Source organism: Telmatherina bonti, assembly GCF_933228915.1.
Source record: "Telmatherina bonti genome assembly, chromosome: 14".
NCBI classification, from domain to species: domain Eukaryota; kingdom Metazoa; phylum Chordata; class Actinopteri; order Atheriniformes; family Telmatherinidae; genus Telmatherina; species Telmatherina bonti.
The window spans coordinates 20,121,567-20,149,510 of NC_136612.1; the positions used below are offsets into that span (position 1 = coordinate 20,121,567).

General features: G+C 38.1%; 1 protein-coding gene across 1 annotated transcript; it reads right to left on the minus strand.

Moving 5' to 3' along the window:
* Positions 1–128: 128 nt before the first annotated feature.
* Positions 129–27,457, minus strand: spag9a (sperm associated antigen 9a). The gene is made up of 31 exons (XM_079253340.1): positions 27,110–27,457; positions 21,204–21,324; positions 18,798–18,868; positions 18,620–18,708; positions 18,326–18,476; positions 15,633–15,719; positions 14,489–14,621; positions 14,012–14,105; positions 13,807–13,928; positions 12,758–12,769; positions 11,908–11,965; positions 11,655–11,807; positions 11,482–11,533; positions 11,255–11,385; positions 11,082–11,138; positions 9,261–9,422; positions 9,043–9,172; positions 8,676–8,765; positions 8,438–8,554; positions 8,140–8,320; positions 7,844–8,059; positions 7,007–7,217; positions 6,805–6,921; positions 6,584–6,664; positions 6,432–6,499; positions 6,154–6,305; positions 5,872–6,043; positions 5,124–5,237; positions 2,773–2,949; positions 2,159–2,296; positions 129–2,020 (listed from the first exon to the last, which is right to left on the minus strand). Exons 1-31 carry the CDS (start codon positions 27,407–27,409, stop codon positions 1,902–1,904), a joined length of 3,876 nt encoding a protein of 1,291 aa, XP_079109466.1. The 5' UTR covers positions 27,410–27,457; the 3' UTR covers positions 129–1,901.
* Positions 27,458–27,944: the final 487 nt, after the last annotated feature.

A 27,944-nucleotide genomic window follows, 5' to 3' on the forward strand; every position in this document is an offset into this window, starting at 1 on the left:
TAGCTAACATTGACAAGGAGGAATAACTGTTACAGTATCCAGGGAAAACCAGGTACAACAGCTAGATGTGACCAGTCTCTTGGGTTTATACAGGTGGAACATACTGCTAAGCACACATCTGTCACACACCTGGAAAAAAGATAAACACACTAAAAAAGATGCATCCTGTTTTTTAAACTCCTCAGTGAACCTTACACACAAACACACACACATATACTTACATCCCGCCCACCCAAAATGGTGGCAATAAATTGAGAATTGAGCTGATAATGGAGCAGTGTTCTCTTAAAGAAAAAAAAAAACATGCATAGTTTTTACATGAGATTTTTTCATTTTGTATTGTTTTCACACAATTTATAACTTATCTTATATGAATCTATTATATTGAACCATTATTAACAATCATGTAAACTCACTGGACTATTTTGTTCATAATAGCCTCCTATGATATTTTGTTCATGTAGAAAGTTACATTCTGAACCCAGACGGGCTCCATTACAAAGGAAATAAATACTAAAATGGCAAAAACATAATAAAAAGTCACTGCTCTGAAATGGACTTCAGATCAAACTTGGTCTCACTCTTTTGATATAAAAAGAAATTAAAACATCTGTTTGATAGCGGTGTCCTGCTTTCATGTTACAGTCAGTCATTAAAATGATCATTACTTAAGGAACATGTTTCACAAATGAATATAAAAGCTACACATTACAAACAAAAAACCTTTCAGGTCTACAAATGCACATGTAACAAGAAAACAAGGAATGATGAAGCAATGAAGAGACTTTCTTTAGTGTCGTGTGGTCCCTGGTAAATCATTTTTCTTTTTTTTCTCCTCCTTATTCAAGCTTATTTCCAACAACATCATGAAAATAAACGTGTAAACTCCCAAATTATTCAACTAAAAAAATCAGTTGCCGGTTTCTTCTTCTTACATCCTTTGGTTACTGGGACCACTGCAAAAAAAATATTTGTACATTTTGTTCCCCTTCTAAAGTTCGCACACTGTAGTGTAGTTTACATTACTTACACGTGTTTCTCCAAATCACAAGCTACTAACATCTAACATTTTAAAGTGCCAATGAGCTGAAGCAAACAGGAAGCACTGAGCTGGCTGCACAGGCAGCATTTCTTCATACGCGAGACGAGCAGGCACACACACTTCCCCACGCAGCTAATGCTAACCTGGCTCTTCTATTGACAGGAAACCTTTAAAAAATAACCAAAAGTGCTTAAATATTCCACATGTGACATTAATCTGTCAACCTGGACGGCATCTGATTTTTATAAGACTTCCAAAAACGATATTTTATGGCAAGACTTTTGCTGCTAATTGCAGCAATACTGAAGCGTTTTTCTGTTCACTACTTGGGTAAAGCCAATTTTCTAAAAGTCAGACAATAAAAACAGAAGAAATCAGCTGTATGTGTTAAACTGTGTCCCTTATACACTCAATCAGATGATGAAAATGTTCAACACGAGAAATAAGTCCGTGTTAAGTTACAAATGCAAAACAGCTTAAAATAATCCCTTTTCCTTTTAAATCATAACCTTTTTTAATATTTAGAAAACAACAACAGCTAACATTTACCTGACTTTCCTGCCCTTTTTCTTGTGTGCGCCAGTTTCTCCAACATGCAAAAATGGGGGAAAGTTGCTGGATGCATTCTTTGAATTAACAAACATAATTTTATCAGTTTTAAATTCATCATGGATAAAATGTATAAAATATGGGCTAAAAATAATTAGATTTTTTTTTTTGTTTCATTTTCTTTTCATTACAAAGTAGTAGTCTATTCAGGCATAAAGAACATCAGTAAAATTAAAATGGAAAAACTTGGAGGAGGGCATGCGGGGTTGGTGGGCACCCCTGGTATCAACTCATCAGTCTGTGGTGTCTTTCAATCATGGGTGGCGGTGACCTGCCAGACGATGAGGTGGCTCCGCTCAGCCTTGGTGGGGACTGACTGCTGGCTGCCTGTCAACTCGGATAAACCATCCAACTCACTGCTTTCATCACCTGAGGAGTAGGAGGAGGTGGTGGATGTGTCATGCAAACAGCAAAGTAAACAAATCAGCAATCACCTCTATTTCTCTTCCTGGAAATTTATTTCAATAGAAATAAACACAACTTTTTAATGTGGCATGGTTTACCCACCAATTCTGAAGTCAATGTAACCCTCTCCTCCACTCATGACCAGGTATGTTTTTGGCTCCGAAGTCGCTGTATCAGAGGACTCAGATGCAGGATCATCAGAGCCAGAATCTGCACTGCCTGGAGGAGGCATCGCTTGACCTGTGTTAAAAAGTGGAGACAGAAGAGTTTAAAAATACTTTTAGCTGAAGTTAACAAAAAACGGAATAAGGGAGAAAGAATAAGGGAGTGACTCAGGAAGCAGCTTCATGTTTGCAACTAAACTGTAACTTCACTGACAAATTCTTCCATAGATAGACTAAATACTCAAATCTCATTGGAAGGAATGTTACTTCTTTTTTTTTATGGGAGTCGGGATGTACTGATTTAGATGACAAAGAAAATACATACTAAAAAGTTCATCTCTGCAGGCATCTTTTCAATGATGCTGACAAGTTCAAGTCTGACTGAAAAGGTTTTGGTACCTGATTTTACCCAAATGCAGCTTACAAGGTCGTACACTGAAAAATCCTTGGATTTTTGTTCAGTGTGTTATTTTTATAAAATATTATTAAGTCAGAGTAGCCTAAAGGACTGACGTGGAAGTTACAGTTCAGTTTACTGCACTTCTTACTCACCTGGCACGGTCACAAAAAACTTGACGGCATCTCGATGCCCATGGAAACACAGCTGGGCGTGGGCCATGGAGCAGTATGGCACGAAGCTGCCTGGCATGGCGCAGTCGGAAGTGTCATCACTGTAGATCCGAACAGCACTGCCGGGGCGATTTGGCACAACTCCCGTTGCCTTGTTAGCTGAAGAATGGGAAAAAAAGGCATACTTGCAGGGATTATAAAAACATTTTTAACTTTTTTTTTTTTCCATGATGTACCTGAAATATTGAGCTCAACCTTCCGAAAGAAAAAGAACATAAGGTGTAAATAGACTGGATCAAGTCAATCGCCAAAAATGGTTAGAAACATGAAATGTAATGGCCAAAATAATTCAGATGTATGCAGAAAGAATAATCTCACAACTATTAAATTTCCATTGAAAGGAAGGCCTTGACGTGTAAACCTAACAGTGCTGTGTGAGCCAGACAGTATCCATGGCAACTTGACTGTCTTATTAAAAAGAGAAGTCACACCTGGGACCTTATTACGTTGCTGTCTGCCTATCTGTGATTTAAAAACAGGTCTTGAATCCAGAGACAGACAGAGAGAGAAGATAAGGACGTAAACAGTAAAAAGTTCTATGAACCACCACAGCAGCCATCTTGGCGTTGATGTGAAAGAGGAGTGTGTGGCACAGCAGAAATGAGACATGAGTCTGGTGTGTGCCTACTGCACCTGCATCTTTGTGTTTCAATTTTCTAGTAGAACTCATTAATTCAGTTTTGCATCATCCAAGCAAAAGATCTCTGACAACAGATGAAATTTGTTTTTTTATTTTAACAAATAATTACATCTCTATTTGCCAAAAATTCAGAGATAATTTAGTATGTGTGCTTAACATCCTAAATTGAACTTTAATAGCTATGTTTATACAATGAAGCCATTAAACAGCCAGAACATGTTTGTAGCCTTGGGCTTGAAGCTACGGGTTAAAAACCTCTTTGCATTCAAATTGTAAGATTTTACAAGAATTTACAACCTCACCAAACCTGCTTTGGAACAGTATGCACAATTTATCAACACAGCATAATAATCAGTGGTGACCTGCATAAGCTGCATATAGAGGATCATAAAAGACAGAAAAGGAAAGAACTCAGATAAACATGTAAATGTAATTTGCCTTCATAGTAAACAAAAATGATCAGTAATCACCAAACATGTGGAAACTAAATACCGATATAAGTATGTTAGAGATGTTTATAGGCAAAAGAATGTAGAGACATGCCTATATGGTCAAGAAGAAAATGTTCTGCTTGTTGAATTAAAACACAGATATATTAAACATGTCAGGATCCAGCAGGCTTTGATTTGAATTACTCTTCTGCAAAGACCAGAGCTGTGCACACTGCAGCATGATGTAACTGAAAGAAATAATAAGCTGATGAATTTCTTTTTGTTCATAAACAGCAGGCCTGCACATCCCAGCAAACCCCACCTTGTTGTCATTTCATTTTAAAGTAATCCTGTCTGGATCAAGGGTAAGTTGTCAGGCCAAAATCATAGTAGAATGAACCCAGTAAGCCATGACCAAGCTTTGCTAAAACCCTGGATATGACAACAGAAATGCATTTAGCCCTGGAACATGCTTGCTCATCACTTCTGGCCCAACAATATAAATGGTTCAGGTGTCCCAAGACTCTAGTGGGATGCTCTAGAATCATTAAGATTACTTGCTTTTGTCTTACAGAGGACTCATACTTATGTAGAGGCAGAGGTCTGCATCTCTCTGCAGAAGGCAGCCAGACAGATGTGCAGCTGACAGCTGGGCAGATGGATCTGATGCAAGGTGTTGATAGAATGCTGATTAGCCTAAAGTTAGCCTAACTGGCTGCCAATAACCAATTTCAAAACAAACTAGAACAAATACCAGAAACATTATACAAAAAAACACATCCGCTGTAACAATGTTCTCTGGTAGCGAAGCGTACTTTTAAGTACTCAGTTTTACAATGTGTTTCTCCACTAAAACCAGTTGTGCTCTCTATGTGTCAGAGCAAAACAACAGGAAACACAGATGCAAGTAGGCACTTATGGTTCAAGCTGATCATCTTTTGTGGACTTCCACCATGTGGTGGTGAAAAGCTTAAACATGCATCCACACAATTACACAATCTGTCAGGTTGCTAAACAGAAATGTGTTTGAAGCAGCTGTGTTGCAGCTGGTGGTGTCATCTTCTGCAGAGTCATCATAGTCTGGTTAATCTAAATGTTGTTTATATTGCTATGTCAATATTTTGCTATAGTATATAATGTTCATAAGTGAGCATTTGGAAGTAAATCTGGTAGACGGCTGGCTTTGTAAAGGTGAGAGATACCTTCTGACAACGGGATGGAGATGATGACTCCATTTCCAGTCCCCACCCACAAACGATTGCAGGACACGACCAAAGCTGTGATTCTCACAAAAGAGAACCCAAGTTTCCCAGTACCTGCAAAACACACAGTAAATATTTGCTTACAGCTTAGACTTTTTCTTACAAAACACAAACGATGAACAAGCAATTCCTGTGTTACAGAATCTATACACTATAAATTTTATATGTGTGTGTATATATATATATATATATATATATATATATATATATATATATATATATATATATATATATATATATACATATATATATATATATATATATATATATATATATACATATATATACATATATATATATATATATATATATATATATATACATATATATATATATATATATATACATATATATATATATATATATGTATGTATATATATATATATATATATATATATATATATATATGTGTATATATATATATATATATATATATATATATGTGTATATATATATATATATATATATATATATATATATATATATATATATATATATATATATATATATATATATATATATATATATATATATATATATATATGTATATATATATTTATTTATTTATTTATTTTTTTTTATTAAGATCTATTTATGACCTCAGTACTAAGGTCATACTCAGTACTCAGTACTATTTATGACCTCAGTACTAATTAAAATAGCTCTATGGCTGTGTCAGTAGTTTTACCCAGCATCTTGCTGACGTAGGGCTCAATATCCACATCTTGCAGGTGCTGGTAAGTATGTGCATGAAACAAACGCAATGTAGAATCTAGGCGGATAGACACCCAGATGCCGTCTCCCACCCAGGCCAGCTGACGCACTTGACTCTCCTTGCGAGGATGAGCATCAAATGACTTCTGCTCAAGCAAAATGGATTCAGATTACATTATTAAAAAATTCTGTAGGAAAGTTAAATGTGGGACACTTTTTCTCCTGTAATTTGTCCTGGAAAAGACAGCAGCATTACCTCTATTCTCATGGCTTTGGGCTGGATGACATAGATCTTATTTCTATAGCCGCACCACACCTTGTCATGGACTACTGTCATACAGCGGATAGAGTGATGGGGCCGGCCCAGATCCAACAGGTGATAGTTTGTTAGATCCCACTGGCCATCTGCTTGGGGAAAACAGACAGAGCCTGGAAGTGTGAACTGTCACTTGAAATGTGCAAACTGACTAAAATTGGCTCCAACAACATCCAATTTTTTCTAAATTTGGTATTTAATCAATGTCAGACACTCACCAATGCCTCTGTGGAAAATCGCTAATGTCCCATCAGCCAAAGCTACCAGAACTCTTCCTTTAACATGTCTATAATGAGCAGAAAAGATATCCATCTTGAGTTTTATTTTCCTGGGTACAAGTCCTTAAATTTTCCTACAACTGTGTACTTACACTATGCCAAGGATGGAGTCTTTCAGCTTAATGGCATGGAGACACTTCCTCCATCGAGCCACAGATGAGTGCACATACAGACTTGAAAAGGAAAACGAAGAAAGAAAGAAAGAAAGAAAGAAAGAAAGGAATACTGACTTACAAATTGAAATGTCAAATGCAATGACATGAACAGACATTATTAGGCTACAGCTCCCCCTGGTGGTTAATGTCTTGCTCACCATCCATTCTGAGCTCCCAGCCACATGGTGGGGAGTGCACTGCTCATCCTCAACACTTCCCCCTCTGATGTGTCCATATCTTCTGGCAGAGAACTCCCAACATCCTGCCCAGAGGTCCTAAAGAAAGAGGATTCATCAAACTGTCACAGCAATCCTTGCACAGCTTTTCCTTTGTTTCTTCTGTTAGCTAAACAGTTCTCACCTCTGTGTTTCCACAGGAGACGAGTCAGTGGGACCCACACCCAGTGGGTCAGTGAACACATGCTCCGTGTAGATCCCTGGTTGGTTTAAATCGACTCCGTGATCCTCCTCTCCATCATCGCCTACACCGGCATCAGCTTCAGTTGCTTCAGTCGCCTCCTCTGCTGTAGGAACTCCATCCTCTGCTGGACTGGTCTCTCTGGACAGCTCAACTGAGGGAATTGAGAATGACAGGATTACACAGGGTTTCCATTGCATGTACCAATGCTGCCGCCACCAGCCCAACCACCCACACCCCCAGTGTATATAAATATGGGAAAAAAACATTTGGCTTGATGCTGCTTCAAGGAAACAAAATCTTGGGGATCTGTTTATACCAGAAGCCATGCCACTGGAAACCACCCAGACCTGAGCAGGCCTGGGTCCACACCACAGCCATAGAGGCTGCAGAGCAAGAGCCCAACAGCAACCCAGACAGAGACGATCACAGCAGCAACGACCATGCAGACTGAACAAACATGGTCCCCTGGCATGAAAGATCCCCATAAAGAAAACCACTGAAGTTAAAAATGGAAAATAAAACTAAAACAAAAGAAAGTCTCTGCAGCCCTGAGGTTTTCTGCTCCACAATCAAAGGGCCATAATTACTACGTTGACCTGGAACGAGCTGGTAAACATCATACTGATTAGCTTTGTATATGAATAAATAAATTAAATTAAAAGATTTAACAGCAGATTAAGCCCCAGGAGCTCTTTCATTTGTTTTTAGGTTGTTAAACTACTCTCATCTCAAGGCCAGCAGATGTTTTGTTAGTTTCTCCACATTTGCATTTTGTACCTGGCCCTGACATGGCGCTGTGCTCAGCGGGCAGGTCAGAGACTCCTGAGCTGGCTGTTTGGGGGACAGCAGTGACACCCTCTGCGGCCATGGCCCCATCGCTGCCTGTTGAGCCCACACTGGCCACGCTGCCAGCCAGTGACACGCCATCACCTTGGCAAGATTCCAGGTCTTGGGGAACCTCTTCACCTGCTGGATAGTCTGTTTCCAACACACCTGGTGAGGGGGACAATTACGCTGTCATTTAAAATGTTAAAGGGCAATAAAAGCTGACTAATTAAACACACTCAACCAACCTGGCACACTGGCAATGCAGACAACATGCGTGTTGCAGGCATAGAAGCTGTCAAGCTGGTCTGAGGGCTGCGTGGCATCTACCACCACAACTTTAGTGGAGGAGTGGGTGCTCATGCACACCCACACTCTACTGGACATCTCATCTTGAATGATCAGCTCCTTCTCTGCTTTCTCCTGGTCCTTCAAGCAAAAAAATCACTTCAAAGTCCTGTAAATAAGACTTGAAAAACTTTCAAAGTTCAGCAGCAACACTTTGTTAAAACGACTTGAACACAAAAGCGTCCTAAACTTCCTAACCTTATTGTCTTGTTCCAGCTGGTCCAGGCTGCTGTGAGAGCCTTTTGTCTGCTTGGTGAGCTCTGAAGAGGAAACTGTCCGACCCCCAGACATGTTGACTCCTGCAGCACACCACAGCTGAGCAGCAGAGATAAAACTCATAAATATCTTTGTGTTAGGCAATTTATAATATTAAAAATGCATAATGGGCTGGGGGTTTTTTTTTAACCAAGTGTTGCCTAATTTCCCATGTTTGCACCTTCATAGAAGCATCACTATGGTCTAGAGGTCTCAAGTAAACCGGTACTGGTAGGTTCATCTTGTTTTCCACCTGTCCTCCATTTGCCACCTGCGGAAACAAAACCAGGAGGATTAAAGGACAATTGAACTAAATCTGCGCATTGAGAAAACATGAAAATTTCTAACTTCAAAAACTGAAAAACCTTTTTGTTGCCAAATGAAGAAACACAGCAATCATAAAGTCACTAAACTTAAAATCTGAATGACAAAGTAAAAGTACTTCACTGATGATGTGTCTCAAAATGTTGAGGTGAACCTTGCAGCTGTATTGTTACATAAGAATAAGCCCAAAATAGCTCAACAATATCCACAATGACTTTTTCCACCTTGTTTTTGTAAGGCAGGCTCCAGCCGTGTACAGTGACCCGTCCATCCGCCTTCTGCATATGAGCCTTAACCTGTCGATACTGGGCTTTCTTCTGCTCCTTGCGTGATGGTGAACTGCACTGTTCAGTTCTACAAAATAAATAAATGCAAAGAAAAGTCATCAGTTAACAAATATACTGTGCATGTGCCCATAAATGCAGGTTGTTAAATTACTCACCCTTCATTGACAAAGTCAAAAATCTTAGACTTCTCTGTGGGGAACTGGGAGAAGGTGCTGCTCCTCTTTACCAGTCCGCCTGGGGGGTTGTACTTCATGTTGGACTGGGACTCCACTTTTTTCATGGTTGGGGCACTGGAGGAGCTAAAGAGTCTGCTGAAGCTGCAGGCAGTGAAGTTACAGAAAGCCAAGAGGGGAAAGAGAGGAAGCAAGAGTGCAGGGGAAAGCAAGGCAGGGGGTCACAAACCGGACAAAATAGGACCACCACCTATCACCAACATTTACTGTACCATGACACACCATAAAGCATGCTGGGAACTGAAGTACAGCTCAGCAAGTTCCATCACATCCATTTAGTGTATAAAGGATTCAGAAAATGACTGAAAGTGCCTCCATCTCAGTTTAGCCTAAAGTTCCTATTCAGCATATTTACAGATTTTGAAAACAAAGTTTGTTTGTCTCTTAAAAGTGTATAAAAAAAACTGTATGTTATTACATTATGATTAATTTGCATATCTAATATTTACACGTGCAATCATATACATTCATCTATTACAAAAATTAGTTGAAAATCTTCATTGCATTTCAGAAATTTTTTTTTAAAAATTTGACAATTCAAAAACTAAATTGTGCTATTTGTAAGACCCTTTGTGCTTTTGTCGCATTACTTTTTTTAGTTTTTAAAATTATTTAGGTTTTTTCTTCATCTTCACAGTAGATGATGCTATCTGTAACTTTAAAACTGCTCAAAAAAACCCAAAAGAAACTGAAACAAGGTAAAACAAAAAAATAAAATAAAATGCTTGGATGACAGAAGCAGATTTTTTTTGTCTTTTTCTTTGTGTATTGAAGTGACCTGGAAGCCTACATGGTGTTTTGCAAACAAAAGTGTCCAGCTGAGTAAACTTAACATAAAACACTCAGCTTGCTCCATAATTTGCACAAAAATCTTACATTTCTTTAAACATAAAAATGTCCACTACTAAACGATACCTTGGATTTCTTTGATATATTGATTAATCTTTCACCAGATGGATACAAAAATTCTGCCTCTTTCCATAAAGTTAACAATGTCTTATAAATCACACATAATTAAAGCATTTTAATTAGGACTTTACTTTGCCTCAGTACGTTTTATCTCTGTTAACCAATTCATTACTGTAAAATCCTGTTTGAAACACGCTGTATATATATAGTTTGCCAATTTAATTGCGACTTAATCTTAAATGCAGACACAAAGAAATGATACATTTTTAAACTGTTAAAAAATTTTACTGCCTTGATGCACGCTGCTTCATTCTGTTCAAAATTTTCTATTCAGCTCAGTATTAAAACAAAGAAAATACACTTGTTGATCTGCTCTAAACAGAAATAGATAACAGAATAATCCCAATGATCTGCACTTACAACCTGAGTTAGAGTTGTTTGTGCAACTATTGCACACATGTAGTCTCCCTGAGCAGACGGAGAAGGAAAACATCAAAAGGCACATAGCAGGCAGGTAACAGGGGCACAAGGAAAAGTGTCTTAGAAGTTAGTGGCAACAACAAAATCGGGGATAAAATCATGAAAGAAAATGTATCCTTTAGGAATGGAGGAGCAGTTTTGAGTTAACAGAGGGAAAGTCAGAGGTTTGGCAAGAGCAACTTCTATCAAGTCATCTTTACCTAATGCTGCAAATTCAACAGCACATCCCGGAGAAGATAAGAAGAAAAATGTATTTGCATACTTGAGAAGAAAAAAGCAACTTCAAAGGCAACTGGAGGCGTTGAAAACACCCTGATGAAGAATATAGGATATAGTACATTTGACATGACTCACAACTGCCAGATGCTGGATTTCTTTTTCTCTGTGAGAGTTGGATTTTCCCTTGAAGCTCTACAGAAAAGGAAGAGAGGAAGAAGACATCATGTTAGCTGCTGTGTAAAGACACACAATGACACAAAAGCACCTCACTGATAGCTGATTTTGCTCCATCAGTTCTTATCGTTCACCTGATCATCTCAGTCCACCGCACGGCTTCTTGTAGCTCCATCAGTCGCTCCTTGTACTGATTCCTCTCCATCAACACTCTGGCCATTTCCACTCTGGTGAAGCGTTTCCTCTGAGCTGTCGGTACATCACCCTGCAGAAAAACACATATAAGACAGGACATGTATTCACCAGTCCTATTAGGAATGGAAACAAGGTGTAGATGCCACACAGGTGGAAAAAAACTCACATCTTCTTCATCTTTGTTTTTCTGTTTCACTTCTTCCATTTCTAATCGCACTCTGGAAAAAATCATTTCATAAATTGACCAGATGTCATTGTAAACTACTAAAGAAGATTTTTAACCAATAAAATGAAAATCTTGTCCTCAGCCAGCTCTGTTGAAGAGAGACAATTTCTTACTTTTTCAGTTCTTCATCCAGCTCCCTGTTCCTTTCCTCCAGCTTTGTTTTGGCCTGTTGCACAGCCTCCAGCTCCCCCTCCAACATCTCCTTCTCACAGGTCAACTCATCCACCTTCAGGATCAAGTCTTTATTCACCACGTTCAAGGCATTCCTAAGAAAACGGGAAAACAAAAACAGATTTTCCTTTGTTGTATTTGCTGAATCCACAACACATTCAAACTGAAGTGCATGTCTAAAAAGTCTGAACTTACTTTGTTTCAAGAAGTTGTGAATTTTCCTGAATTAGATTTTCAACCTCCCGACCCATTCCTGAACAGAGGCGGAGCCAAGATTAGAATTTTATAACATATAATAATGTAAAAAAGCTGACAACAAACTACTGCTGTTGATTAGTTTAACACTACAGTCTATTCACTCTAATATCTAATCCAACAAGACACAACAACTGGATGTGAAATATATCCTAGTGAGTACTTGTTGCTATTTGCTTCACTTTGCCACAAACTACCAACACACACAAATCCACAGCACACATCACATGAACGACAGGAGTAGAATGGATAGAGTGGATGAGGTCTTACCAATCAAACTAAGGTCTGAGAAAACCATGCAATCCAAGTCGGGCGGAAAGAATAAGGAAGAGAAAGAGAGAGAGAGAGAAATGCGGATATAGTTTGAGACAGTGGAATGACCAAAATGATGACGGAGCTGGAGCTAAATACAGAGCTGCCGACTCCACAAGCAACAAGGAAAGCTGCTGCCAATTCTCTCAACTGCAGCAGCAGAGAGTACAAGAGGAAGTGTTCAAAGGCAAAAAATAGATCCTAAGCTGTAAAAAGAAAATTACAGCAGCGAAAGAAAGCATTGAACTCCATCATCCATGCATCAAATATTGTCAAAACTGAACAAAACACAAAAGGCACAGAAGAATAAATTGTGCATTACTGATGCTACTTTAAACCAACTGTTATCAGACAAGATGAAAATGAAGCTTTGGGGTGTAACAATGGTGGATATGACAGAAGGTGACAAATGAGTGGAAGTGAAAAGGGACTTTACAGAAAAATATCAAACTGAGGAAAGGTCTGAGGTCATACACACCAGAGTACTCCACTGGGATTATGGACAAAAGCCAGAGAATGAGACACGGAGAGAGAGAGGTGATGTTATAATATGAGTCGATGGCTAAAAGATAATACAACAGCTGGACCAGAACACGCAGAGCAGCATAGGAGTGTTAAGCAAGTGCTGGAGTTACAGTCGCTTCTAGCAGTTCAGCAGCTGCTTCTGGTCAAAAGTAGTACTGGAAGCATAAATAAAACATCTTGATAGTCATTTTAGAAGTGGTACAATAGAAAAAAAGAAATAACAGAAAACATTGATGGAGAATCAAATACCATTAATAAACCAAGAAAAAGGGCATATAATTTAAATACATGTATAAGAAGCCAATAAACAAGCCACAACATGATCTTAAGACAGTCCGTCCCACAGCATTATTTTCCATGTCACAAAACATTCATAATAGCATTGTGCCAAAGCCATTTGCAAAGGAAGAAAATACAGAAAAGGATCAAAGACTGACAGTAAAAAGGAATACTTCCTATTTTATATTAGCATTATTATAAAAACAAAGTTTTGCCATAACATTTAAGTATACCAGTATTTCTCAATTCCAGTCCTCAGGACCACCTGTCCTGTGTGTGTTAGCGGCAACCCTACTTTAACACACCTGATTCAGATTCCTGAACTTCCTCATCTACCTCTTTCGCAGCTATTTATGACACTACAATTTCATGGCACCACTAAGAAAAATGAAGATTTCTGCAGATTTGGAGTTTAAAATATTAAGTTAAAAGTGGTGGAGATTGATCTACATCACTCAGTGTTTAATTTGCATTTGTTTTATGACAACCAACCAAAAGAAGATGTGTATTTGAAGGGAACACAGTGCTATGGTTACAAATAACATACAAAACATGGCTTCTGTTAACCTTAAAAGTTTTGCAAACACCAGGAGAAGAACCATTGGTTAAATTCTGAATGAAATCGGAGCAGTTATGACATGTTTCCACACAATTTACATGAAATATGCCTGAATGATGTGACAGAACTCTTTCAATTTCAGTGAAGATAACATCTTTACTCACCTAGAAGATCAGCCCCTTCATCCACATCCCCAATGAGCCCAGTGCCTGCAGATGACAGCTCCTCAAAAAGGGAGTCTGTGTTACGGTCAAACGCCATGTTTTCAATGCCTTTGGTGGGAGTACTGCATAAAATACAAGCAGGTGAGGGATTCTGTTTTGCTACAAAATTAAACTAACCAAACAGCAGCCTTGCTCCTTGTACTACCTGCAAGGTTTATATCCAATGAGATCCATGTCCAGTTCAGGAGTGGACTCGATGATGTCCTGCACATCTGCACTGTCATCTTTTTCAGGCAAACCTGGAAAAGGCACACAATAGGCAGGAAATAAAGATGTGAGGTAAAAAAAAACAACAAAAAAAAAAAACCTAGAAAAACGCTTCTTTTTTTTTTTAAACCGGAGAAACAACAAGCTGCTTGTCGAACAAACATGAACAAATCAGATTTCATTATGTGCTGACTTACATTTACTTTGACATCTCAGTTCACACACATGGCATATATGATTATAATTAAAAGAAATAAAATATTAAAAATAAAATGTTTTTTTTTGTCACGGGGTGATTCCAGTGGTATATTTTAAAACCAAAGTTTGTTGCATGGATTCAAAAAATGGTTGCAAAATGTCATTAAATGATTGCTACGTTTTAAACATCTGTTTTACAATCTCCAAATGGACTCACCCACAGAGATGGATCTGGTCCCGGGTGCAGCCTGCACTTCAGTGCTTTTACTGTTCCCATCCTCCTTCTCCATGTCCGAGGCGGTGGTGGACACTGTTGCAGACTTGGAGCCAGTGAAGTCTGATAGTTCCTCCTGTCATGAAAAGAGTATTTTACAACATTTTTACTGATAAGCAACAAACAAAAAAAGACTAGAATAGATCACAAAGCTTCTGGTTAGCATGTTAATATGGGGGGCAGATTAATTCAACAAAATAACAAAAGACACAAAACACTAATTTTCTAATTTACTTACATTAAAGAACGTATAACCAATTATTACTGCACAAATAGAAAACAACTAGAGAAAAATCCCTCAAAACACTCACATACATGTTGAAAAGTGTTTATGTGTAATTTGAAGCTTAATAAAAACAGATAAATGACACAACCTAAATAGTAAAAGTTGTATGTGGATCAATGATAACTTTCACATCAAATTAAAGACACAGAGACGAGGGGAACACCACAAAGCTGGCACAGAAACAGAAAGCTCATACACCGAAACACAGACTACAGAGGGCTTCACACAACTACCAGAAACACACAAAAGAACAACAGGGGCTGTTATTTTGCATCTACAATATTGTGCTAATCCACAGACAAAAAACAAACCAAAAATATGTAAATAAAATAAAATGAAAGTCTCACTATAATTAAGCTTGATGCTAAACATCTACAGCGGGAAGGAACAGAGATTTAGCTTGAAATGTTATTATTGTGCAGTGATGACAGTGAAGACCGATATGAATGAAGCAAAAATACAAATTAAAATATAAAACATGCTTTTAACTAAAATAAAAACTTAGAGTCCAGATGCAACCAAGCTGTTAGTGACTTTAGCTCATCAATAATTGACTAGTTCCATGTGTGCACTTCAGAGTTTTCCTTTGCACAGGACTTGGTTGCATGGGGCCCTGTACGATGCAAGTGATCTCGGAGGTTATGGCCTCTAAATGTTCAATGTATGAAGCAGCACTAATGAAAAGATGAAACAGCAAAAGTTGGGGAAACTACTGTACTGAAGCCCACAGAGACCCAAAAACACAAACAGTGGTGCCTACAGCCAGAGCAGGAGTGCAGATGCTGGCACTCATCAAACTACCTTGCAGTCGTCTGCCAGTGAATTCCCCCAAGTAGAGTCCTGCGCACTCTTACCCTCCCTTTCCTTTGGGGGGTCCACAAAGTCCAACTGCTTGGGGGAGGGGGGAGAGTAACAATAATGAAGCTCAGATGTGGAGAAGCAGCTCAACAGAAATGCAATCACCAAGAAGTGTGCATGTCTGTGAAGTGAATGGAAAAGTGTTTGCACAAGCCTGTTAGCCTGTATGCGAGTAGAGCCCTCTCCAAGATAGCAGACTCCCTCCTTTGCCTAATATTAATCATTTTAAATGTATAATTTACAATAAACATTAGTTTTACACTTACAACCTCAGGTCCCCTAGTTGGGGGACCTTACCTACAAATAGTGTTATACTGTTCTGAAATGGTCATTTTGGAGACCCTACCTGGTCTGTCTGTACCTTAAGGTAGGGTTATCCGAAGGTTATCCGAGTTTGCCTTTGGAGAGATAATGTTTACAATAATGTTCACATATTTTGTTATGATTTAATAGAGGTTTTGAGCAGTGACTGGATTATTCCAAAGGGATTTATCTTTAAAGTTTTATTTGTTTGTTTTATTTAAATTTGTGCTTTGTGTAATTTTCATATTTTGAACTAGTAAGACATCCAGTATACTGTAATATGTAATAATCTGAAACTGTAATATTCTGATATTTATTCATCTTGACAGATCTCCTAAAAGGTTCCTTTCACAATGATTTCAAAAGTATTCAAAGGGACCTTGTGGTTACAGAAATGTATATTTATTTTATTATATTTATGAAGTAGTTAAGCAGAGGCCTAAAACATAGGGCAACGGCACAAAGGGCTAATAGGGACTAATTTACCTGAGACCTTTTGTAAAGTCACAACTATTTGCTAATAAACTAATAAGTCATTCAGCAGAAACAAAAAAAAAAATATCCGAACTATTCTGATATTTAGTGGAAAGTTTCAGTATTTGTTCAATGGTATGGATTTTACATTTATCTTTATTTTACTAAAGAACTGAGTTAACAAGTTTGGATTTTTTTTTTTATAATAAATCAGAAAAAACAAGGTTTCTACAGGAATGTCATTCCAAGTAATCATACATTTTTACATTACTAAAACAGCCTCTTTAAACAGTATGCGGTACCAATTTTTACTCTTTTGGAATTTAATAATGCAGTTTGAGTTGCTGATCGTTTTCTAAATCAATATAATGGCAAAAACTGTCGGTATCAAATGAATACCATGTTGGTAACTGGAAAAACACATTTGGTATTTAACACATTTTTGCAGTAAAAGCTTCCTGACTCATCATCATGTGTAAATTTTAACCCAAATGTGTGCTTTAAAAATGTTTTTACTTTTTGAAAAGCAAAATTTTAATTGAAATTGGATGATTTACTTAAAAAGCAGCAAATAAGAAGTTCGCCTCAAATAAAAAGCTGCACCAATTTAGAAATAATTTAGAAAACATACTGTAATTAAACCAGTTTCAGAGGCAATGAAATGACTGTTTAAATGATTCATACTATTGATGGACATTAGATCATGGCTGCCGCGTGTGCACATGCACGTATATCCCTCATTGCACCCATCCCGCCGTGCTGCCATAAATCCAAATGACGTCTCAGTTTTACACCAGTGCCTGTCTGCATATCAAAGCTACTCATGCTCTAAAGGCTGTGCAATGACAATAACCACCCTGTAGCTGCGATTACATAAGATCCAAACACGTTGCAGCCTGCCATCCTCTCTCTCTCTCTCTCTGAGTGACTGGATGCATGCCATACAGCGGCATCACTCCCACCATGCACTGCGTTCCTGAGCTGATGTCCCAGTTTTCACAGAATTGCAGCAGCAGAATGAAATAACATTGTCACCCTCCAGGTCCATACTGCCACAGATACAAACGCTGCCCACATGCTGAAAACCTACCCACTTAGACAAAGAAACTGCAGCTAAAAATGAAAAGATAATCATAACTTACATGACTTTAATGTATAAATATAAGGAATTACTTTTATACCCAACATTATTTATAGTACTTTGATGTAAATCAGACTGACTGGATACACATTAAAGACAATAAAAACATTCAATGGTTGCAACAAAAACAAGGAAATTAAAGCTATTATAAATATTCATGTCACTTGTTTAATTACCTCCTGTGACTGCCTGCACCACAGGAAGTTTGCATATTCATCAGTGGCTAAAGAGGAGTCTAAAAACAGAGGTGCCCTTGTCTGAGCCATCTAAAATACACATAAGCACACCGGAGCCCCATCAAAGTCGCTTTATTTTCAAATAGATCCAAAGCCAAACCTCCTCTATCTGGTAGCTACAGCAAGACAACTGGAAACCCAGTTGAAGTGATGATATATTTGCTCATATTTTCTGTCTTTTTATGTTGTCTACAGTTGCAACAATGACTGTGTTTACACAACAGATCATATTCAATACAGTACATTAATCAGATTATTTTGAATGATCATATTCAGCCTAGACAGTTCACTTTCTAGGCTGAACTTATTCATTTAATTAGAAACGACGGCAGTAAAGGTAAGAATTCTGATTTGCAGGGTATATTTCCCAGCACTGCACTGCTGTTAATTGTTCATTATTTCAATCTCTAATGAAAAAAAAAAAAAAAAAAAAAAAAAAAAAATCATAGGAATTATCACAGGGAGGCGCCACACACACCCACCTTGAGGCTAGTGTTGGAACGTGGCTGTGATGGGTCCGTGAACCTCAAACCCTCTGTGCCCGGAGTCTCTGCTCTAGCGTGGGAATCTGGGATAATGAGCGACGTCCCCCCAGATGAAGGGAAAATCCCTAAAGAAAGAGGTCGCTCTCTCCTTAAGAGATGAGAAAAAGTTTAATCGTGTTTTCTCAGCGAAAACTTCAAATAAACCATTTCTCCACAAAGTGCTAGCTGTGGTTTCTGTAGAGCCTGACCCGTTCAGAACAGTCAACTCACACTTGTCTACTGCGATTGTACCTGACTCGGCTGACCGCGCTGGACTCTGAAGTCTCACTCATCTGCTGCATTTTGATCCTTTCAACATGTTCCATGTAATTATGGATCATCTGCTCAAATAAAAACAAAACACCTGGTAAAAATTTGTACCAACTCTCCAGTATCCCCTTCTTCCTCACTTTCTTCCTCTCTACGTTACCTCGGAGTGTCGCTGATGGAGGGAGTTGTACTCCTTTTTGAGTTCCACCTCTCGTTCTTCTAGCCTGCTGACTGACAAAGAAACACAATGCTCATTAGTTTGAAGAAGTCTACTTGCAAGCTGGAAGATGAGAAACAATGAAAGAAATGTTAAATTAAAAAAAAAATGGACTGGAAAATTCCTGATCACACATACAAAATCAGCCACAAAAAATCCCAACTAGAGTTGAACCAGAAAGCAATCACCATTTTAGACCTTTAATTTATCAGCATGAAATAGAATCACATCACTGTTTTATATCTCATTTGAGTGATAGTTAACTAAATTACTGCAGTTTTATAAAAAATAAAATTAATTTTACTAAATCAGGCTGACAGTAACAGGCAAAGGGGAAATCACATTCAAATGGGTGACAAAACACCTAATCCCCTATTAGCACTTCAAGTTTAGCATAAGCCACACTGAGCTCCTCCAGCAGACACATTTGCAGCATAAAGCCTGGATAGTATCAATTACAGCAGCTACAGCTTGTGCATGTTGTCTGGTGATGTCTCACTTATACGTGTGCTTTGACACTACGGTGGGATTTCATTCTGATGCAGTGACTCATCAAATTTCTGGAGACAAGTAATGAAGCGAAGGGGAAAAAAAGCTGCAGACAAGACGGATAGCCGAAGCAATCCTTCTGCAGTTATGTCAAAACTCTTGAGTGGAGATGAGGCAAAACATTAATTATGCTGGATTATTACTGGCTGAATGCATCGTGTGTTTACTCAACATCTGTCAAATCTAATCAATCAAAATAAAACAAAAGAGAAGACAACTGTGTATTTTCTAGGGGTGCGAAATTGAATTGAAATAAATCGAATATTGGCATTTTTTGCTTCACAGTTTTAAAATAACGGCAGATTTAGAATTAAAAAAATGATTTTTTTTTTTTTAAATAGATAAAAATAATCCATTCTAATTTTTTTGTAATTTTTATTGTTTTTATTGATCTTTTTACTTGTCTTCTTGGGCATTATAGCAGCTGTAAGATGGCTGTGTTGTTTTTATACCAACTGAAATCAAGAAAAATGACTAGCAAGAAAAGTTTTGTACTTTTTCTTTGGTTTTTAGCCTCAGAAAATCAGCAATATCAAAGAATCATGAGAATCACAATTTAAATCGAATCGGCACCCAAAGAATCGGAATCTAATTGAATCGGGACTAAAGCAGTCAGAGTATTTTCTCTGATCTGTGTGGGAGCTGTTTAATGACCATTTAATACTGGAAAATAAGGGAGTTTGTTAAACCATGTTAAAGCTACACTAAATAGCTTTCCTACATTAAACCTCTGTGTTCCCAACTTATTTTAATGGCATGCTGGCATTCATTATCCACATTACTAGAGCCATCACTGCCTTGCAGCGCCCCAGAGCTGAACACAAACCATTGCTGAGTCATCAAAGTAACAGCATTAATAGAAGGAAGCAAAGAAAATAAAAAGAGAAAGACACAGAGCAAGAGATAACATGAGGGTCGACATCTTCCTGACTTGTACTGACCAGAGAGAGCTCAGAGAAGAGACAAGATGCAAGAAGGATGCTGGATTAGTTGCCATTAGGGGGTGCTAAGGTGTGAAAATCTGCAAAACTTTAGCTGCTATAAACATTTACTTTATTGCTTTATCTTAGTAATGTAATTATGCAGTAATTAAAACAAGCAAAGGCAACGATAAGCTACACAGACACTGTTTATTTTATTGCCTATTCCCTCCTACCTTTACAGTGGCATGTGGACTATGCCTGTAGGAGCAATCATATCATACACTTCAACATACAGAAGTGAATGAATGATTTACCAATGGGTGTGTGAGTGTGTGTGTGTGTGTGTGTGTGTGTGTGTGTGTGTGTGTATTCTGGGAACTACATTCAATCAAACAAACATACTGCAGCATAAAACAATTACTAAACACTTCATTACATGTGATTTCTCAGAAAAAGACTTATTTTTTCTGTAAGCTCTTTATGTTTGCCTCCATTAAATGTTGTGCAAGCGAATTATTTATTTTAGCCAGCTGTGCTGAATTGTTGCTTTACCACTAGATAATATTTAGTGGGCGATTTAATTTTTTTTTTTTCTAACTTAATAAAATGCATCAGCCAATCACTGTGCCTCCAACACTTAATCCACGAATAAGATAAGCAGTAATGTAGTGCCGCATTAGAGGGATGTAAGTAACAGAAATCCTATAATCCCATTAATGTTACCCCTGCAAAGATGGAGAAAAAGAAAACACAGCAATGCAAGTGTTTGTGTGCATAAAAAATATGAAGACTCAAAAATGGCATTAGCACAGAGAACAGACCGCATCGGTTATAATACTTCTGACCAATTCCAGTATTTATATAATCGAGGTCTTACTCTGGTCTGCGTAGTTCTTGATCTTCAGTTCAAGCTGCCGAGAGTGAGACTCCATTCTGTCGACATGGTTCTGCAGATCTTTCTTCTCTTGCTCATGAGTGTCTTCAAACTCTATGAACTTCTACTCAAAGAAACACACATGCAGAAAGCTTGATCAAACTCAGTGGCATCATACCGTAGGATGTAGTGTCAAAGGAGTGCTAATGCACTACTAATGGAGCCAGTGATGGCTCCAGTCTACTAATGCAGAAACAGGATTATCTGCAACTTTACTCATTGATCACTGATTAATATTAATCATGAGGTCATTTATGACAACTGCCAACACACACTATGTCAACAAGAACAGACACCCATGCTGCTTTGATAACATTTTAAAATATCTAAATTAGAACCGGAAACTCGCGTTTCCTTCCCATTTCTTTCACAGAGGACCTCTGAACAAGAAAATGTCTGTGCGTTGATGTGTGTGTCTCTGTCCACATCCTGTCCAGCTGAGCAAGCCAAGGCCCTGATGTGGTTCCCCTTCATTCTCTGGGCACAGAGAAGGAAGTTCACAAGTCAACACAGAGGGAACTATTTTGTATGTGCGAAGTGTAAAATGAAAAACAGCATAAATAATAATTTCGTAACATCAGGGAACTAGTATTTAATGAAGAAAATATTTAGATAAATGGTTTTGATGAAAAAGAATTTAAATGATCTAAACAACTGATTTGATTTTTTTTTTTTTTATGTAAACAATTTAAATGGTTCCTTTCTTTTCATGCCTGGGTCTTTCATTTACAAGGATTAGAGGAATGAAAGTTGCAATAGCATCATGGGAGGGAGGATGATCCTGCTGCCTGTTTTATTTCTGTACTCAGCTACTGGCTGACCCGCTCTGAATAGTAAACAGGCTGCATTTCTACAGCACTTCTTACCTCACATTTATTGCCTATTTTGGACCAGGTGTTCAGTCCAGTAAGCAACAAGCCTAAAAAGCATCAATACATGTGGAAAAACTGATCCATTTAAGTCATCTGGAAGACACTGCAAAAAGGAAATGTGACGCTTCATTGTTTTCCTTCAGCAGAGGGGTGTTTGAACAAAAGCAAAAACTTCTGAATTCTGGAGGACGTTACTCTTCAAACAAAGGAATGCATAACCTGGAAGTAATGCCTCTCCAGCAGGCTTGAAACACCCCTGCACAATCCTCCTCAGGGGTGTGGACAAAGTCTTCCCCAATGGACACCAGCTTTGTGCTCAATAAATGTGTAAATATACTTGATATAATGTGTTGTTTCTATAACAAAATGTACAGCTATGATGTCAGTAAGCATATTTATTAACATTTGCTGTCACTCTGCTTTGAGTGAGTAGAGTGTCCAAGGCACACTGGATCCACTACCCTGCTGTGGAAATGCCCTGGGCCAAACAAACAAGCTGCAGCAGACGGCCCAAGTCACATTACATCGGTCATCATGCTGCACATTCATAACACAAACCACACATGCAACACTTTGGGAATTATCCTTGGAAATGGAAAACATGATTTTCACACACCTGGGCCTTATTTATTATCTGGTTTATGCACAAAAGTGTACCTCAGGTGTGTGTACGAGTATTCCCACACAGAGTACGAAATTTATCAACTTGTGCATAGAAAAATTTGTAAATTTAAGCACATTTTTTCTATGCATTATGCGCAAAAACTAGTGGTAGAACAGATAAACTGTATTATCATTGCAGGTTTTACAGTGACCTCTCGCAGTGATAATAAACAAACGTGTAGCTTTCTAAACTTACAGAACACATATGACAAACGCTAATCACCATTGATCTGACGTTAGCAAATAATATTTCAATCTCTGTGCTCCTATGAACATCATCTGGTGCTGGATGCAACTTTTCTTTGGACCAAAACACATTTATTTCTCTGGAACAGTTCAAAACAGATCAAAAAGACTGGCGCAATGATGCTGAGAATATGTGTAAAAGTAACATCATACCAAGTCTCCTTCATGTCTTCAAACCAACTGAGGTAAACCAAAGAGCTTCAGAATAAAAATACAACATCCAAAGGAAGACGTTCTGTGCTCCAACTCATCTGTGTGCTGTGACGATTTCTAAAACAATTTGCTTGCATTGTTTTTATAGTTTGACATCATGACAGTTTCATAATTCCTACCTTTAAAAGGAAAACGACAAATATCTCTCCTTGATCCTGAATCACTTACTGCTCTCATTTCTCTCTGCAGAGTTCACATATTCTTTTTCAGTATAACTTTTTTTGCAGAATGTTGTTTTGAGGACTGTTAAATAAGTTCTGCACTTATAGTTTTGCATGGAGGGTTCAGACTTTTTTTTTTTTAATAAATGTTAACTGAACTAAACAAAGATGATTGTCTGGCTTCAAACTCAGCAAAAACTATATTCCTTCTTTCTTTACTTCCATCACTGAGGAGAAACGCAAGCAAGTTGCTGGCTCCTAAACGGATAGGATATATATGGTTAAATGAAGGAGCTTCTGTATGCAAATGTATGAACAGACATGAGCATGGTTGTTAAGAAAAGGTTGGATTTATCAACAGAGAGTACTTAACTGTGTGCATATGCACATTTAATTAATCAGGATTTTTTTTTTTGTACTTACACACATTTCAACTTTTAGCCCAACGTCAGAATTTAGAGCCTTCTCTACGTACGGTTAATAAATGAATAAATTCACTCACCCTGATAGTCTGATGAAGTCAGAAAAATGACCCTGATAATGCCCTTCAGAGGCTCCTTTCATGATTTTACACATTGAAACTGCCAAAAATATATATATAACCCAGCGGTGCGAGTTGAATATTAGAGCATTCACCGAAAGTCTTACACAGACACTTAATTACAGGAAATGTAGTGTGCACAGAGCATGTCTGAATGACAATTAAACATAAAAATGTGTTAGTCAGAGTAAAGCTGGGAAAAACATTCTCAATAACACACTCAAATAATCTACCGGTAGTTATTTCCTGCACATGCATGCTCAATTGGTCTTCATATCCCAAACATACTCTGGTGCTCCACATTCTTGTAATACCTAAGTGTAAGTATTGTGAATAAATTCCCATTATTCACATATGTTCTTTTCTTTTCCTCTGATGGTTAAATGCATTGTGAGTAACAAAAACAGCTCACTAAGAGTATATGTCAATTCACAGCTGCTTAAAACACCTTCAGATAGCTGCTTTGCTCCACTAAAAATCCCAATTTTTATAACAGCTGCATCTTCTAACAATATCATTATTCAGCTTGAAGCAGTGCAATTAATGTGGCTATTCTTACATGTACAATAAACTACTATGGCGAAAACAAGAAGAAGCATAAAATCTTAAACTTAACTTATTCCAACTATCTTAAATGTATAAAGACAAGAAGACCAATTAGAAGGCCAAGTCAATCTTTAGCTGGATCTCAACTTTTTATTTAAAAAAATAAATAAATAAACTAGAGATTAAGGAGAGTAGTATACACTACTAAAGTACCTGTTCAATTGTAAACCAAAGTTCAGTCCAGTGAGTCGCAATCCTTTTGGCCGGTACAAGAGTAGTAAGGGTATTAAATTTTTTACAGCACCAAAACATTCTGCTGTTTCGCCGTGACACAATAAAGTTGTTCTGTGCACCACAGAGTCAAACCCCTTTTACAAAATGATGGTTCAAATAATGTTAAATGGGATTTAGACCATTACAGCGGTGAAGAATGCTTTATATCTTCAGTAAGCTTGACTGAATACATCAACTTAAGTCCAGCCTTATTATTAGGGATGCACCAATACTAATATCAGCATCAGTATCGGCTCAATACCAAGGTTGTGTACTCGTACTTGGTATTAATAAAAGTGTACCGATACCACACTTGTCAAGCTATGCGCAGATGTGTTTGATGACATGCTTCAGACATATTTTAAAATAAATAACTGCCTTGAATGTTAAAATGTGACATTTTTTTGTTACACTAAAAGCAAGATCTTTGTTTCAAAACCACACATTTATAGTTGTATTTGGGTGAAATGTGCCAAATTGAGGTGGCTTGGGCATCTGGTCAGGATGCCTCCTGGACGCCTCCCCGGTGAGGTGTTCTGGGCCCGTCCCTCCAGGAGGAGACCCCGGGGAAGACCCAGGACACGCTGGAGGGATTATATCTCTCGGCTGGCCTGGGAACGCCTTGGGATCCCCCCTCCCCCCGTAGAGTTGGAAAATGTGGCTGGGAAGAGGGAAGTCTGGGTTTCTAGGCTTAGACTGCTTCCCCTGTGACCCGACCCCGGATAATCGGCAGAAGTTGTTTCAGATGTGCCAAATCAAAATAAAACTTGAGTTGAAATTGTTAGTTATTAGTTAGTTATTGTCTGTAATGTTATTATATTTGTATTAGCGAGGTAACTTCAGAAAGGATGGGTAATTTATTACAACCTAATAAAATCTTACACAGTTATAACAGTAGTAATAACCATACTCACAATAATAATTTGGTATTGACAAATATCAATATCTGCAGATATTCAAATTTAAGATATCGGTATCAGATCGGAACTCCCAAAAAGTGGATCGGTGCATCCCTACTTATTATGTCTAGCTAAGAAACACTGGTTTAATTACTAAATATTTGTGTAGCCACATGACGATAGTATTTTCTTTGTGATATTAATTCCCAGGAACCTAAAACACATTCAACACTCCTCGCATATGTGTATCTTCATCATCTTCCACAAATTTCTGAAACTAGTTTTTACTTTTCTATCTCTCAACTAACTTAGCAAGTAACCCAACAGTTTGTGTTTACTTATAAAAGATATGACTCTTTTTTATTTATACTTTTACCCAATAATCTTATAAGATATCAAATCTATCTAATAATGAAAGTTAATTCTAGGGGTATTTTTCAATGTCTCTTTATAACTGACTCCAGCAAACCCCTATCATCACCTCCTTTTAAATATTTCATTATATAAACATACTACATGCATATGTGGAACATCTTTATCAGCATCAGTTTCCAAAATGCATGTGGTTTTGGTTTTTTTTTATTTTTTTGCATTTTATATTACTGCATTGGACAATTGGACTTCTTCCCCATTAAGGATCATTATACTCTTAATATTGGAGCATATGTGGCTAGCGAAGTTGAGAAAGGATGAAAATTATGACTGGCTGGAAATGTTTTGTTTTGAGTCTATAAAGTAAACCCCACATAGCCCTCAGTACTGTCATTTCATCACCATCGTGGGTATCTTGATTCAACTTATGGTAAGATGTTTAGTCACATTTACAGGTCTCTATCATTGACTGAATATAAAACTATGTCTACCTGCTAGTTTACAGCCCATATCCTTTTTAGTCACTGTCACACTTAGATGTGTGAATGTGATGGTCCAAATCGCTGAGTCACTTCACCTGCAGTTTCTTCCCTCGGGGACTCTGAGGAGTCAAACATGACTCCATCATCCGATGCAATAGAAAGCTGATAGATTATTGGTGTGTCTGACAAAGGGGTGTGTGGTTTTTTTGTTTGTTTTTTTTTGTTTGTTTTTTTGTGTGTGTGTGTGTGTGTGTGTGTGTGTGTGTGTGTGTGTGTGTGTGTGTGTTATTTGCTTGGCTTTGTTGATGCACTTAGTCCTTGTTTGGATTAAACAGTTGTGTCACTCACGATCCCCCTAGCAAAGACAGCCATTAGTGTGTCTTCAGCTGTGATATTCTGCCTTGTTTACATCCTCAGTAAGCACTGTGGATGCTGGGAGGCCACGTGTAGAGGTTAGTTAAGCGCTCAGAGATGCTGGGAGGAGAGGGTAGGAGAAGAAGGCTGTTTTTATTCCCTTTCAAAAGAAAGCAGACGCTCATTTCCCCCTGTTTGCTTCTTCTCTTCTTCCACATATAACTCACCTCCTCCGCGTGTTTCCTCAGCGCTTTCTCCCGCTCGTACTGCGTGATGAGCTGCTCGTTGTCCTCTTTCAGGAGCTCCAGCTCCACTTCGTGTTCTTGGTTTTCCGCGAACACCGAGTCCAGGTTCTCCAGCACGGCTACAACCAGCGGCATCAGCTCTTTCACCACGTCCTCGTCGTATTTGCCGATGAGTCTCTCGAACTCGCGATAGATTGAGTTGGCCAGGCCCGATACCCGCTCAGACATCATCGCTGATGTCCCCGGGTCGTCCTGGTACACAACTCCGTCTTCCAGCTCCATTTTAGTCCTCACTCTTTCAGCAAACAGGACCACTGTGGGTTTACCCGCGTTACCCCGCCACTATGAACACCCTCACCCACTTATGTAAAACCGACTCGTTTCTAAATAAACAAATTCATTGAGAACAACACACGAATAGACAATTACAATGCGAGACAGGGTACGTGTATTTCTTCCTATTTATTCCTCACTGGTCCAGTGATGCTTTCAAATGCTTCCCCAAAGCTTGTTTATCTCAAAATCCCATTCGAAACTGAAATCACAACGCTTGGTGCATCAAACGCCTAAACACTGAAAGTTATCTTTATTTGGTGATTACCAAAAAATACTATTGCGATTCCTGAAAGTAGTATATTGCTTAAAATATCACATTTAGGTGTCCAAGCTGTCATAGTGCATAAAATGTTTGTTCATATGGCCTAATTTAATATTTCCCATGGTATTTGAATCTATCATCCAACAGCTGACTAGTTGACCAGATCACGTGATGACGTCACATCAGGCTACAAACGTAAGATTATTTGCCGTGACACTG

Bases quoted from the DNA above. Each gene is read 5' to 3' on its own strand.
- spag9a (XM_079253340.1), bottom strand. From the start codon at position 27,409: ATGGAGCTGGAAGACGGAGTTGTGTACCAGGACGACCCGGGGACATCA. The intron at 2,950-5,123 runs GTATCTCTCACC...CCCATTCTTCAG, and splicing joins CTCCATCCCGTTGTCAGAAG to CTAACAAGGCAACGGGAGTT. The intron at 2,021-2,158 runs GTGGGTAAACCA...CCTACTCCTCAG, and splicing joins TTACATTGACTTCAGAATTG to GTGATGAAAGCAGTGAGTTG.